The sequence below is a fragment of the Calonectris borealis genome, chromosome 10 (genome assembly GCF_964195595.1).
Source record: "Calonectris borealis chromosome 10, bCalBor7.hap1.2, whole genome shotgun sequence".
Taxonomy (NCBI): Eukaryota; Metazoa; Chordata; class Aves; order Procellariiformes; family Procellariidae; genus Calonectris; species Calonectris borealis.
In genome coordinates this window covers 10,726,160-10,740,767 of record NC_134321.1, presented here as the reverse complement: position 1 = coordinate 10,740,767, position 14,608 = coordinate 10,726,160, and the positions used below count along the sequence as shown (strand labels likewise).

At 39.2% G+C, this 14,608-nt stretch overlaps 1 protein-coding gene across 15 annotated transcripts in view; it reads left to right on the top strand.

Annotated features, from left to right (window-relative positions):
• Positions 1 to 14,608, top strand: part of PXK (PX domain containing serine/threonine kinase like) — a 36,824-nt gene that overhangs the window by 19,945 nt on the left and 2,271 nt on the right. For 6 of the 15 annotated variants that reach the window (XM_075158722.1, XM_075158719.1, XM_075158733.1 and 3 more), the window contains 10 exons: positions 409 to 513; positions 676 to 777; positions 1,407 to 1,568; positions 2,924 to 3,041; positions 3,462 to 3,540; positions 5,776 to 5,824; positions 6,586 to 6,663; positions 7,088 to 7,174; positions 7,833 to 7,902; positions 8,870 to 8,932. In XM_075158722.1, the coding sequence (XP_075014823.1) occupies positions 409 to 513; positions 676 to 777; positions 1,407 to 1,568; positions 2,924 to 3,041; positions 3,462 to 3,540; positions 5,776 to 5,824; positions 6,586 to 6,663; positions 7,088 to 7,174; positions 7,833 to 7,902; positions 8,870 to 8,932 (913 nt within the window). Of the gene's footprint in view, positions 1 to 408; positions 514 to 675; positions 778 to 1,406; positions 1,569 to 2,923; positions 3,042 to 3,461; positions 3,541 to 5,775; positions 5,825 to 6,585; positions 6,664 to 7,087; positions 7,175 to 7,832; positions 7,903 to 8,513; positions 8,823 to 8,869; positions 8,933 to 12,280; positions 12,316 to 12,586; positions 12,670 to 13,969; positions 14,304 to 14,608 lie in introns of those variants that run through there. The other 9 variants (XM_075158723.1, XM_075158720.1, XM_075158728.1 and 6 more) reach the window with 8 other exon arrangements.

The following is a 14,608-nucleotide window of genomic DNA, read 5'->3' as shown; positions in this document are numbered from 1 at the left end:
ACAGCTATTAATGCCGAGTTTCCTTATGTGCCATAGTTGTATAAAACCATGAATGAATTTATTAGCTTAGCATGACTTAAACCTGCAGTAAAGCTGCTCATGTTTAAGTATTAATGGGGCTGGATTCTTCATTTGTCTAAACTGCCAGTCTGTTTTGTTAAAAAAAGACGGTGGATTTTTTTTTTTTTTAATTATTATTTATGTGGGAATTGAACAATGTCCTTGTGAAGTTTTCTTTGCATTTATTCCAGGTTAAGACTGAATAACTTGGGCAAATGTCACTAAAAGAATCCAGTTTATTAGTTTAAACATACAATTCAGGCAGATCTGTTCTTACTTGTGAATCAAGCAAAAATGAATTACAGAATCTGTCATCTAAAACTTACCTACAGTTTCTTCTTTTGGTAGCATCCCTATATTTACAAAATCACTTTTGCCACTGCCAATGAATCTTCAGCGCTGGTTATTAGACCATTCAGTGAAAAAGGGACACTAAAGGACCTTATTTATAAGGTAATGTCTCCCTCCTGCCGCCCCCAACTCAAATGGTAGAATGTTTGCTGGAATGACCATAGTATGTCTTTTATAAAACTGTTTACCATCTATTGCTAAGCAAACTATGACAATTACTGGCTTTTCTGGGCATGATACTTGATGTGTGTGTTTCTTTCAAAGGCAAAGCCAAAAGACCCGTTCCTGAAGAAGTATTGCAATCCTAAAAAAATTCAAGGTCTTGAACTTCAGCAAATAAAAACATATGGAAGGCAAATATTAGAGGTATTTTTTTCTTTTTGCTTTATTTACCAGCCTTTATGATTTTTTTTTTTGAGGCCAACTGGTTTAACTAGAAAAAGTAGACAACTTTTGAGCACACAAGCTTTATTTCAGCAGCAGACTTCAAAGCTAAATGTAAATTGAGATTAGCTGCTGGGAGTTGAATTTAGATATGTATGTGTGAGGCCATTTCTGACCAAAAAAAAAAAAGGCAGTTGGTACGTGTGGAGCTGAAGTGGGAGAGAGGTGATAATGTTGTTTTTTCGTTGTGGGAAAAGGGAAAGAAGTAATTCATAGCCTGCAGAACATGTGCCATAAATTTATTGTCATTAATGTGGTTTTTAAATTTTTATTCAAACTATAATATGCAGTAGAATTGTGAATTTTAGTTTCCAGATCTCTTTGGAAGGTGTCTATAAGCCTGCTTTGAGGATCAGCATCAAGTGTTTGTTTTGTGACAAATGATACCAGTGAATAGTCAGCCAAAGATGATGTAGATAGAAGATCAAGTTGAGTGAGCGTTCCAAATAGGGGCCTCATTTATTATGTATCTGCTTTAATATTGGAGCATTTAAAATCTTGAGAACATCAGAGCATCTTGTGACAGTGCTCCTGTCTTGGATTTTTTTCAGGTATTAAAATTCTTGCATGAGAAAGGATTTCCTTACGGCCATCTTCACTCTGCCAATGTAATGTTGGATGGGGACACCTGCAAGTTACTGGATCTAGAAAATTCCTTGTTGGGACTTCCATCATTTTATCGATCATACTTTTCACAGTTTCGGAAAATTAATGTAAGATTCAGACAATTAATTCAGCTGACTCTTATGCATCCCTTTATCCTCAACTTTTGTTTGTGGAGAACTGACTAGAATGAAAAAAACCTCTCTCAACCCCCTTTCTTTAATCTGAGCTTTTCTCCATCAAATCCCTTTTCTGCTTCCTCCAAAACACTGTCTGGCTGCACAGAAGTTTTGTTGCAGCACACCGGAGTGAGGCCGAGGCCAAAGGTAAGCAGGTAGAAGGGGAGTGCAGGTGAGTGTTTTTGTGACAGCAGTGCTGGCACAAATAGAGGTAAACTGCAGTTGTTTTAAGATCTCTTTCCACCTGGTCTTGTATTTCATAGGAAGGCACATATTGTCTACCACACTTTTTCACTTATATGTCTGTACAATGAGCGCAGCTTATTACTTGGTCTTAGCTGGGAGTAGTAATCAGACTTGTCTTTAGTGGATACTGTGAAAGTTGGTTAGATGCTTGCAGACGTTTAAAAGCTGTTTTTTATTTGTTTGAAGGGTGTCTTTTAACTGCAGGCTTGCAAAGCAAAATATTATCGTCCTACAAAAATATGAAAACAAATTTGCCCTGTTGCAGCAATACAGTCTTTTAGCCAGCATCTTGCCCTGCCTTTAAGTGCTTATTGTAATAAATTCCGTACAGCATCACGAGACAGCTGCTTGCTGACCTTGCTAAACAAGTTCTACTGTGTTGTCAAAGAAACGATCAAAAGTTCATGGTTAGTCCAAATCTGTTAGTGCCATCAAAGCTCTAAGCCTTTTCCAGTAAGAGGAGCCATTTCTGTTTAAACATGATTCAAAAATCTCGGAAATACGCTGTCTGGGAGCTTAGCATGTATGTACAGCTTGTACAAACCTAGGGAGGAGTGAAGGAGACTCTCCTAGGTTTGTTTGGTATGCATTTTTGCTGTCTTTTTATCTACCTCCCTGTAAAGTGACAGCTGGTCATATTATGAATCTCATTCTTTGCTGTTTGACTTAGCTAGGAAAATGTGCTTCACTGTGATTCGAATCAATGTATGGCTCTCTAAACTGCTGTGTATGAAAAAAGTTTTCTACTTTATGCGTTTTTACAGAACGTGACTATATTGCTATCCCATTTGTATCATCACATACAGAAAGACAACAGTAGCTTCTTTAGCTTGAGGCATGAAGATTTCATTTGAGCTAAAGTTATGCAGAGAAATGGTTGCGGTTATGAACCGTCTTAATGGTTCCGCTTTTCTATCTTCAAATGCAAGACCACTCTTTTTCTTTCTTAACTCTTCAATGGGTTATTGCGTGTTTTCAAACCAGTTGTGAAAAACAGATTAGTTCTAGCAAGTTTTGTTTTTATTTTCTTGTTCCTCCAGACTTTAGAAGGTGTTGATGTACATTGCTTTGGACACTTACTGTATGAAATGACATACGGAAGACCCCCAGATACAATTCCAGTAGACAGCTTCCCTCCTGCACCATCGGTGTTTGTTGGTTAGTATACAATTGAGAAAATGTTGGTTTCGGCTTCCTGGGTACTCTTACCTTTTACCGAAGCTGAAGTGCTGTGAAATAGCAGCCTAAGATCTTTGCAGCCTGTGACCGGAAAGAATTAGTTAGTAATTTGTAAACGTAGAAAATGTATTCTTCTGAAATATATGTAGCATATAAATAAAACTTTTTTTTTAACTGAGTGATAAAGCAGCGTGTAATAAGATGTCTGGATTTCCTCGCCTCATGTCTAACATTCTTGAGAAGTTTGTATGTGTGATAGTAACATTGTAATAAAAAACACATGCCACAGAGCTTCATCACTGCTTAGTTGATGCAATACTTAGGGGCCAGACGTTCATTCTAAATCATTTGCTATCCTGCTGTGCAAAAATGTGTTCATTCTTATTCTTTCTTTGGTAGTGTCTGTGTTGGAATCCATTCTGACCTGTGAAGCTATGAAGAATGGCATGCCAACTGTTTCACGGCTCTTACAGATGCCGTAAGTCTTGTTTTACTTGTTTTGTACTCAGAGCAATGTTTTTAATTATATTAGGAGGAAGAACGTTTTTGCTCTCATTCCTTTTTAGAAAGATTTGCTCCTCATTCTGAGGGATGTATAGTGTATCCCAAATGAAGCTTTAAAATTGATAGGCTTTATAGAACCCATCCCTTGTGACTATGATAGATCCTCATTTAACATTTCTTTGTCTCTTGGTGTGCTGTAGATGTTATGAATGCATTTTATTTAGCATGGTGCTGTGGTTTAAATTGATCCAGTTATTAAAGTAGTGCAAGCATGATTAAGATCATGTACAAATTGTTTTAAAGCATTTAGAATGAGGAGTCTTTTTGCATGTCCCCTTCAGACCTACTTCAGTAGATTTTGCTATCAGTTTATTTACGACTAGCAAAATAGATGTCTTGCTTTGCTCTGCACTGACATTTAGACTGGGTCTGGGTATGAAATTTTGTGTAGAAGTTCTGGCTGGTTTCTTGCACGGCTGGCTTAGGGATTCCCTGAAGCATGGACAGAATAAATTTCCTTACAGGCTGTCCAGTGATGTAGTGAAGGGGTAAGGGCAGGTATGGGGCAAGGCTAGGATGCAGAAAGGGAGCAATGTCAGTGCATGGCTGAGCTGGAGATCATACCTGCCTGCAGCGCCGCCCTTCCTGCAATTAGGAGACAGTATTACCAGGGAAGTGGTTTGCTGTCACTGTGCTGCGACATGTCACCAGCATGCCGAGCGTAGAACCACAGTTCCTGGTGGGGGGTTCTTTTATTTTTTCTTAATATGAGATGCCAGAGTCATGACCTTATAAATGACAAATTGCCCATACCTAAATCTGGGTCTGATCTCACAGTGTACAGATTGCAGTACATTTAGAGCATGCTCCAAGATTCATATTTCCTGGTTGGGAAGAGACACCACAGGCTTGTCTCAGCCTTCAATTCCTTCTACTCCTCCCTTCCTCTGCTCTTATAGGAGGTGGGAGGTAGAGAGAAGAATGTAAGCAGGGGAGAAATACTATAAGAAAACTCTGTGAGTACAGGAATATACAGGTGTTTAAAGATGTTGAACAAATAATCCATGCCCAGCGATATCTGATATGTAGGATATTATACTATGTTCCCTTCATACCAATACTCTTCACAACTGTTCTATGTAGATGTGCAATGCAATTACTGTAATTTAAATATTTATTAATCTTTATTATTTATTATAACCATATAAACTATGAGTTTGCTTAATTTTGCAAGGACATGTAATCAGAAATGGTCAAAAAAATGCCCTGTAAACAAGGGTGAACGTTCGTGGGTTTTTTAAGTCTTTTAAAATTTGATTTATATCTGAATTTTTCATGGAATACTGTTCTTATAAGCTTGATTCTAGACTTGAATTTGTTTTCTCTAGTATAGGCCTGTGATAATTTTCCGTAGTGAACAGCAACAAAAAATCTCTGAAATCTTTTATCTTGGAGCCAGGCTTGAGATCTCTTTCTGGGACAGTTTTCTAGTATGTTCTCCAGAACAAACTATCTTGAAATGGACTAACCAGTTTATTTTCAGACTACCATTGCCCTCTAGTGTCTTTATTTTGGATGGAAAAGGATTAATCATTTATGCTGTTGCTGCTGCTACCACAGAGGGGAGAGCAAAAATATTAAAATATTTGCTTTAGTTGCCTTTGCCAGAGTACAGACAAGAATGCAGATACTTTCAAATGTTAAGTTCACTCATTGATCTTTCACATGGTTCTTGTTAATGCTAAAACAACAATTATGCTTAGAGAGTTTTCTTAAAAAGAGCAATGATTCTGTTTAGGTGAAATTTAAAATAAAGTCCCTGGTAATCTTTTGTCATTAAAGAATCCATATATTTGTAAGAAAAAGGCATTCTTATTTTGGGGAAACCCTTCTCTGGCTTTGATAATTGTACCTGTTCTATCAGCTTTCAAAATACTTCACACAGTTTTGCTAACTCTGCCATCAGTAGTGGCTACATTCTGAGGGTTGGATGCTGCTAATTTTACGGCGGTGCTTGGAAAGTAAAAAGCAGTACATAAAAAACAGTGGAAAAAAACCAAGCAGTGGCCTAGGGATGAGGACAGAGAAGGAAAAGGAGAAAGGAGGAGTTAAGCGAACACCACTGGTTTTCTCGCTGTGGTTCTGCCTAGCTCTTGGGAATAATATTCCTTTTTTTCTTTTTTTTTTTTCTTTTTTCGTCCACTCACAGATTATTCAGTGACGTCCTGCTAACAAACTCTGAGAAACCACAGTTTAAGGTAGAGTTGAACATTGATTTGCTGATATTTGTGGAAATGCCAGGCTGTGGGTACGCTATGCATTAATTGACAAATAGAGTAGAGGAGAGCTGGCTTTATGGCAATTGCCATCAGTATTTGGATTCCTTTGGTGAATTGTACCCAAGAACGTTATATCACCCCTTAGAACGGGGGCACAGTGTGACCCATGAGCGTTCAAGTGTAACTCCTGTGCTGGAGCTAGTTGGTGTGACTGACGATGGCGCTCAATCTGAGCAGAGGCTCCTAAGTAATGTGGGTCCCTTGCAGTGAGAGGAAACGAATTGCCAAGACCTGTGGAAACTGATTTTGCTGGGTGACACCATCAGCACGTTGCCAGCTCCAGCGGTGCGGTGCTGGGACTTTTGGGGAGCCACATCTGCTCCCACTGGGGAGCTGCCCCAGAGCACTTCTGCTGGAGGGCATGTGCTGTGTGTCTTGTGTTGTCAGCCTCGTGGCAGTTTGGGGATGTGACCGGAGTATCAAAACAGTTAGCTGTCCCTGCCATTAGAGTATCCCTTCCATTGTTCAGTGTTCCTTTGTCCCTGCTATTAGATCTGTAGCTAGGTCTGGAGTGGAAAACATGCATCTAGAGTCGTCTTTTCTCCTTCACTAAGAGAATAGTGTCAGGGCTTTAGATAGGCAACGTGATCAGATGAATGATGAGTTTTTGAGCAGTGAAGTTATGTTTTCCTTTATCACATTTTCTGCTATGATTTTTTTCTTTCCCTATTCTGTATTAGATTCCTACTAAGCTAAAAGAGGCATTGAAATCCTCCAAGGAATGCATAGAAAAACGATTAACAGAAGAACAGAAATTGGTAACGTCTGCATTTCTTTACTGTATTTCCTACAGACATTCCATTTCCTCTTATGACTTTTACATGGGGAAAATGAGTTTTTACTCACTCAAAGTGATTTTGAGTAATAAAGGCTTTCATCAACAGATTTGCTTTCCCAAAAATGCAGTATGAGGACTTGTAGAACAGCTGTTGACTGTATGGCATTTCACTGTTTTAAGTGATGCAGCTTCACAGGCAGTGGCTCCTAAGTTAAAGGATCATTTTAATTGCAGTATGAGGCTCCATCCTCTAGCAGCAGCAGTGAAGATAACTAAAAATAGAGAAAGAAAACTAGACATGTAAATGACTATAGTGTGTTTTCTTGGACCCCAAACATACGCCTTGTCTGAGAACATTTAAGATCTTAACATGGTCTTTTTCTGGTTTTCCCTTCATTTTGAAGATTCACCAGCACAGAAGGCTGACAAGAGCTCAATCTCATCATGGCTCTGAAGAAGAAAAAAAGAAAAGGAAGATCTTAGCACGAAAAGTAAGCAATTTTTAAATAGGTTTCTCACACAGAAAATGACATGTATCTTTTTTGAATGTTTAGCATGCACAACCACAGGCACGCTGGTCTATTTTGTCCTGTGTTTTTGTGTACTACTTCCTGATTGTTTTCATTTCTGTAGCTAAGCAATGCACTTCCTAAGAAGTTTCAGTTACAATGGTAGATGACTTGCATGTTGGTTTAACCTGGTTGAGGTTGCTGTATGAAAACAGGCTTAGCTAACACCTCATACACAGATGACAGCCTGTGCTGCTTCCTGCTGCCCGGTGAGGGTATTGGAGCCTTTTTTAGTCTTTTTTAGCTGCTCCTGCTAGCTGCTCCTGCAGCATGCTCTCTGTGTTTCTTTTCCTTTTCGCGAGTCACTTTTCTGCTTTTCCCTTGTGGTCAGAGGACACAACAAATTGAAACTTTTCCCAATTGCCCTGCTTGCTTGCCTGGAGATACTTGAGCGCAGAACAGCGTTGCTGCTGTTGTCATCATGGCAGCACATGTTGGGTGTGGGGAGAGGGATGTTGGGCGTTGATAAACCTTGTGTGATACAGTGGATGGCTGTTACAAGTCTGTGTGTCAGTTCAATCCTTATCATGGAAAGCGATTATTCATTCCCGTCTTCTGTTTCTTCTGCTCTTTTTTAAAGAAGTCAAAACGCTCTGCCTATGAAAGTGGGGAAGAACACTCAGCAAAATACAGCAACTCAAATAACTCAGGTAACTACAGAGAGAAGAGCTTGCTGCTACACAGCTATGTCAATGTTTTTGTTGTTGCTGTGATTTTCTGGCTTAAAAGATCCAGGGTCACCATCATTTTACACATTAATATTGGACTACCAGAGCCTGATACCACTGTTTTGGGTATTTAATAATAGATAAATCAAGGGCTGAAAAATATTGTCAGTGTTAGATTTTCAGCTGCCTAATATAAAGCAATGTGTCCTCTCTTCTGTCCCCATTCCTCAAAAAGAAAAAATCAGTCTCTTCATTCTGTTTGACATTTGGGTGGAATAATAATAACATCCATTATTTGGGCCATTTAATAATGCAGTCTTCAGGGAGAAACTCTGTGCTGATCTGTATTCCATAGTAAGGTGTTAAGATGAATGAGAAAATTACGTGTTTAATTGCTGCTTCAGTGCCAAATTCTAAAATAACAAAGCCTTTGACAAGTCTTTATTTAGTTAAAAGGAATGGTTGGAACTACTGAACAGTTTAACAGAGTTGACTTGCCTGGCTAAAATGTGTTCAAAAGCAGCCTAAGGTGGAATAGTCAGGTATCAGAGTAACTTGTGGAGTACGGCAACTGACTGAAAATCATCTCTTAGAAGGAGAAATGGGGTGCCATCCATGCAGTGGCACAACTCTTAAGGAGAACAGAATTTGGACGCTGAAATCCAACAGCCTAAGCAACAGAAAAGAAGCGTTTCCCATTGAGGAATACTGTTGAGTGCGCTTCTTGTGTGTTTGGACCTCCTCTGATACTGTGTACTGTTAAGTCTCTCTGTTCAGATCGGGTCTGAGTGGCACTGTTTGTATGAATGGGAATCTTTCCCAAGATTTCAGTGGAAGCAGGATTGGATCTTCAGTCAATAAAGTTGGCCTGTTTCCAACAATCTGTCTTGTCTGACTGTGTTGAATTTTAATGTCACAGCTTTAGTTACTGGACTGTTGTTTTATTTAGCAGGCTCTGGGGCGAGTTCCCCATTAACATCTCCATCATCCCCCACTCCGCCCTCTACAGCAGGTAAGTTCAAGAGTGATTACAGTGTTTGTCTTTTTCTTTGTTTTTTATTCCCCCATCCCCGCAACTGTGGATGTTATTCCCAAGGATGGTTAAGGGATGGTGGTTTTCAAGGATGGAACACAGAGATGACATTTATCTTGTGTCAGCCTGAGTGTGGGCATTTGCTCTCCTTTGAGGGCCATAGAGAACCTTTTAATACTGTTCTTTTTCATTTAATAACCTTTCTTGAGATATACATGATACGATTTACCCATAGAGTATAAGTGCTTCCTTCAGAGTCTCTTTTACTCCAGTCCTACTGATACTGCTACTTTCCAGACATTTTTCTGGCCCTCGTGTTGCAGTATGCATTTGTTCTGATGTTAATGGTCTGTTGACTCTGAAGTATTGTTTGTTGATCCCTTGTTTTTGTGTATTGTCTCTTTACACCTGTACTGCTGTGATGTAGTTTCAGGAATTTTGGGTGTGACAAATTGAGTGGCTTAGGCTGCCTAAATCTCCCCTGTTCTGCTAGAGCCCATTGATAACACCAGTAGAACTGGTAGGAACAAGTCAGAAATCGGTTTGGGTTAAAAATAATATCTTTATTATTTTTGGCCAGTTCCCTCTTCCAGTTTGCTGGGTAGCTGTGCAAACAGTTTTGCTAACGTTTAGGACAGGTGGTGGGAAGTGTTGAAGAATCTGCTTGAGTGGGCAACAGAAATGCTCATGAAAGGTTGATTACAAATGTGAATATTGAGCAATAGCAGATGTGCTTCAGTCTGAAAGGCTAGACGAGGAGCACTGGCAAACATTAACAGCAAAAGGCGTTAATGGAATACATTTTTAGAAGGGAAGCAGTCCACAGCGTTGCTGTTTGTTACAATGAGTCACGCCATATGATTCCTAGTCCCAGGAACTTTCTACACAGGACAACTTGTTAACTGAAGCAATACAATCAAATTTGTGTTTGCTGTGGATGGTCTTTCAAAGGACACTGCAGTCTATGTGATGTAATGGAAATCAGTCATGCTGAAATTCAAATTGGCCATTTCTCCTTCAAGTTGAGGGTATGTTGAAGTGTATATTTTATGAATAACTTCTCCCAGTTAGTCTAAACAAGATAATTATTGTTATTGTGTTGCACAATAACAGTACTGTTCTCTGGATGTACTGACTCTTAGCTGGAAGGTTTATTTCAAGTTCTGTATGCTTTAAAAAGGAAGTAGCTGAAAATGCAGAAGAAAACATTATGCCTCCAAAATGGACAGATGTTTAGAAAACATTTTTTTTTCCCTGCAATAAAACTACCTTTTACTTACGTTTTAACTTTAACGTGTTGGAACTTGATTGAAAGCTTTTTCAAGTTTTAAGCATGTGATGCAGGTTTATGTGTAGACGTGGCTCAAATGGCTAAGAATGGCTCAAGTCTGGGCTCAGAACTTGGCTGTTGTTCAAACCACATTGTCACAGCGTGTCAGTCATCCTGCTGCCAGTGTGCTCATGGTGACTCGGGTGATCAGCCCTGTTTGACACAGTGCACGTTGCCCTACTGCATTCAGACTGCAAAGGGCTTTAGTGTGCTGATGGCTTTGATGCGTTTGGTCGGGTGTAAAGGCAAGTGTCACCATTTCAGGAATGCTTTTGTGAGTAGAACTCATAGAAGAAACTTCGGATATTAGCTCTAAGAGAAAACTAGTGTGCTTGATTTTTTGTCACCAGCAATGATGTAGTTTTAGCTATTCTAAGCAAGTATGCTATTAATGACTTGGTGAAAGACTCACTGGCCCCCCATGGCCTTTCTTTGTAACAACTGATGGATCTATAGCTTGTATCTTCCTCTTCTAGTTTCCTTGTACTTACTAAGGATACTTACCTCTAAACCAAAATTGCTTGTGAGTGTCAGTGTGGCGAGATGACTGTCAGAAAGGGAATGAGGCTTTCAGTCTGTCTTTCTGGTTTGGTCGTGGTTGTGTTAGAATCATGGCATGTCAAAGCATCTTGCTGATACGATGCCATGGCAAAATGAAGGCTGACATGGAAAAGTGTACCCAACAGGAGCTCTTGCCCTTGTCCTGGCCTGTCACCAACCAAATCAATGTAGTGTGTGGGTATGTGCAGAGCCAGAGACACTGACCAGAGGGGAACGGGCTCAAGGCTGACGTGGCCTTGGGGAAGTAGTCTTGTTCAGGGGGTTTCTCACACATTGAGACGTGCTTTGTCTCTGAACAAAGGCCTTGCGAGACTTGCAGCAGAGTGCTTGGTATAGTCCATGCAAAACATCATACTACGAAAGAAGATGATTGCTGGCTTCAGCTGTCTTCGTAATGATAGCTGCAACTGTAGGATCGAAGGCATGACCTGCTTTGAGGGGAAAGGTGTCTGCTAGAAACGTAGGCTCTCATGGGCTTTTCTCATTGACTGGAATGTTTTGGTCTGGTTTTGTTGCAGATGCTCGGCTAAATACCATCTGTGAAATACATTGTTTAGATCGTGGCAAGTGATTCTAATGTAACTTCCCATGTTTCTGACATTCTCCTTTGAATGTTTGATTCTTTTTTTTTCCACTTGCACAATTCTTTGCTTTCTTGAAAATTTGTTATTTTTCTTTGCGGCTATGAGCTGCGGCTAGGATCAGAAGGGATGCAGAACACTGTGGTATGGGTTATGTAAAACTTCACTGCATATTCTCTAAATCCAGTAAGCCCATAAAATACCAGCGAGCTCTCTTACAATAGAGAGAAGTTTTGAGGGCGCCATTTTTGCTTCCCCGCGGGGATAAAAGTGAGAGAGTCGTACTTAACTTTAGCTATTATTTTCTGTGCCAGTTGTTCTGAATCCTTCAGTACAACATACATTTTGTAGACACCCATACGGTGCATCTTTTCTGCTCTTCACCTTTCTGTAAGACAATCTGAATGCTTTAGCAAGTGCTGTCTTGAGTGTCCCTGATCCATGGAGCGTAAGTGTAAATACAGGTGTTAATGTGACAGGAAGTGTTCCTTGAACTGAATGGATTTCTTCTTCTGTGGCTAATCTTCCTGCAGATTTCTTGCTAAATCTCTTTAAATGCACTTTAATCCTGTAAAGCTTGAATTATGGCATGTGCAACTGAAAGCATGTGTGTTGTATTTGTTCATCAAGTATAATAATGCTTACAGCATGGAAAATTATGGTTTGTTACTCAGAATCAAAATACTGTATATGTAATATGAAATAGTCAATCTACTATCCTCATATTTGTCAGTGAATAAGAATGTATTGATTTTTGTACTAACTTTTCAGCTAACAGTATCTGTTTTTCTTACTTTGACACGAGAACCGGATGATTAACTTGTGTCCTCTCCCTTTCTCTGCTGTCTTCAATAGAGCATGCATCATTTTGAACGTGAATTTTCAGAAAAGTAAGCTAATGCTGATTTATCTCTTTAAAGATGCTCTGTTTCTGTATGGGAAAGTTGAATGCAAATCTTGAACTTGCTTAGAATTGGGAGGGAATAGAAGAAAAAGATCTGAACATTCTTATGGACTATTTTAATGAAATACAGCATCTTTAAAAACTCTATCACTAAAATGATTTTCTTTGTTTGCATCCCATTCTCAGCCAAGTTTTTAATGCTGTTTGCACAATTACTGTCACTGTAAATTCATAATTAAGTTTTTGTTTCAATTCAGGCATCAAGTTTACAGCATCTGATTTACTTCCCATTCCTTTTAACACACTCTCTTAACAAAAATGTCCCTGTAAAAAACCCTTGGTAAGTTCTTGTTTGAGTGTTTTATGCTTACAACTGCATGAATGAGTAAGATGTGTGTTTGCAGGGAACTTCTTCCAACATATGTATTGGAAAGGTCTAATTATAACCGAGCGCTTGTCTCAAATGTTTTTTCTAGTAAATACAGGAAAATATTTCACTGTTGGATAGAACAATTTAATCTGTAGATGTAACTGCATATGAGTACACCAGTGTGAACTAAGATTTCCTTTGCACCACTCATGTCAAGAAGGGAAGGACAGCTTGGTTTTGATTGACTAATTGAAATGAATTGATTTGAAGATTTTCAGAACCATGCTCTTAATTAAATGGGTTCAGTACGTAATGCTAATAGCCAGTTAGATACCATCCTAAAAACTGTGTATATTTATGTTTTAAGGCAGAGCTCAAGTGTAGGAGTATCATTGTCTGTAATCAGTCTCCCAAGAGTTTAACTGTATGATGTTGTCGGCAGCTCAATTTCAATAATAGTCCTGAGGAATTTAACAAATTCCCTGGAAAGAAGGTAGCCTCTCCCCCTACTTCCCTGTCTTTTCTGCCCCCATTGTAAAATAACCAGACCAAAATTTGAAGATAACACATGGAATCTTGACCTAATAATACTTAGTGATCCAAGCCCTTTGTGGCTTTTTTGCCCCTCTCTTTGTCAAATGTGTACCTTCTTTCACTGCATATGTTATCGTTGTATTTGTATTCCAAACAGAGTCCTGGCCACTGTTTTCATGGTCATTCTCTGTTGCATCATTTGAACAACTACTTGCATAGCCTCTTCAACCTCACCTTGCAGTTCCAGCCAAAAATCTTGTCTTTGTTCTCTGCAGTTCTTGCATCTCTTTAAAGCCATTTCATTGGCTCTTTTACAGCAGTTCATCTGATCAGTTTGGTGATAGCGTTGGTACGCCAGTCCTACAGTGTTCTGCTCTGACCACTTCAACCTCAAAAGTGGTTACTTTTATCTGTTCTTGGTCTTGTTCTTCCTTTGGCAAAGCGTCAAGATTAGCTTTGCTGCGCTTTGCTGGCAGTCTGTACACACATGAGAAACTGAAGGACTCTAACCTAGGGGATGGTTTTCCAGTATTTCTAATAATAAATTGACTTACATCTTTGGCTAGTGTAAAAAGTAGATTTGGAGAAGTTAGATGTCCCCAAGACATCAATATGCAATTTATTTCAGTTTGTGCTGACATTGTGTAATGTTTTGATTACTTACTTAAGAGAGCAATCGATCCACATGCAACAGGCATGTTAAATTGTTTCAGTTGATCTCTGATATTTCTACTAGGACTTGAGTATTTCCTCTGGAAGGGAGGAGAGTGAAGATGAGCCCAATATGCACTTCCATGTTTTGTTGTCACAGAAGATGGTTTTCATGCCAGTGAGAATTTCTTCTGAAGAGTTGGAAGTGCTACAATCACAGCATGTATTAACGTACACTAGCAAAACTGAATGCTTTGTGTGAATACTCTGCATTTTGAGCTTGCTCCCATATTGCAAAGGTCTCTCTTCAAATTGAAAATGAAGGAGCTTTGAGTTATGACTTTCATCTAGTGTAACTGCTTTGTTTAATTACAGCAGTTATTTTTTTACTACTTGTTAGTCTGAGAGCAAGTGTTAGTGAGGAATTGAGAGAGAAGTGGAGCACAGAGAACTTCGCCTGCTTTTTGTTTGCTGTAGCTGAGCTTTATCGTTCATCAAATATCTCGAGTCTGTGTGCGTAACATCCTTTAACTGCTTGGTATTTGCTTAGTTCATAGCAAGCAGCTCTACTTCAGTCAGCATAGCCTCTTGGTTGACCTCATGTTGTTTTGCGTTGTATCATAATTCTTGCTACTCACCAGTATATTCCTCTTCATAGATTAGAGCTACCAAAAGCAAGTGTTATACTATAGGCGCCATCTGTCTCTCTAGTCTTTAATATGGA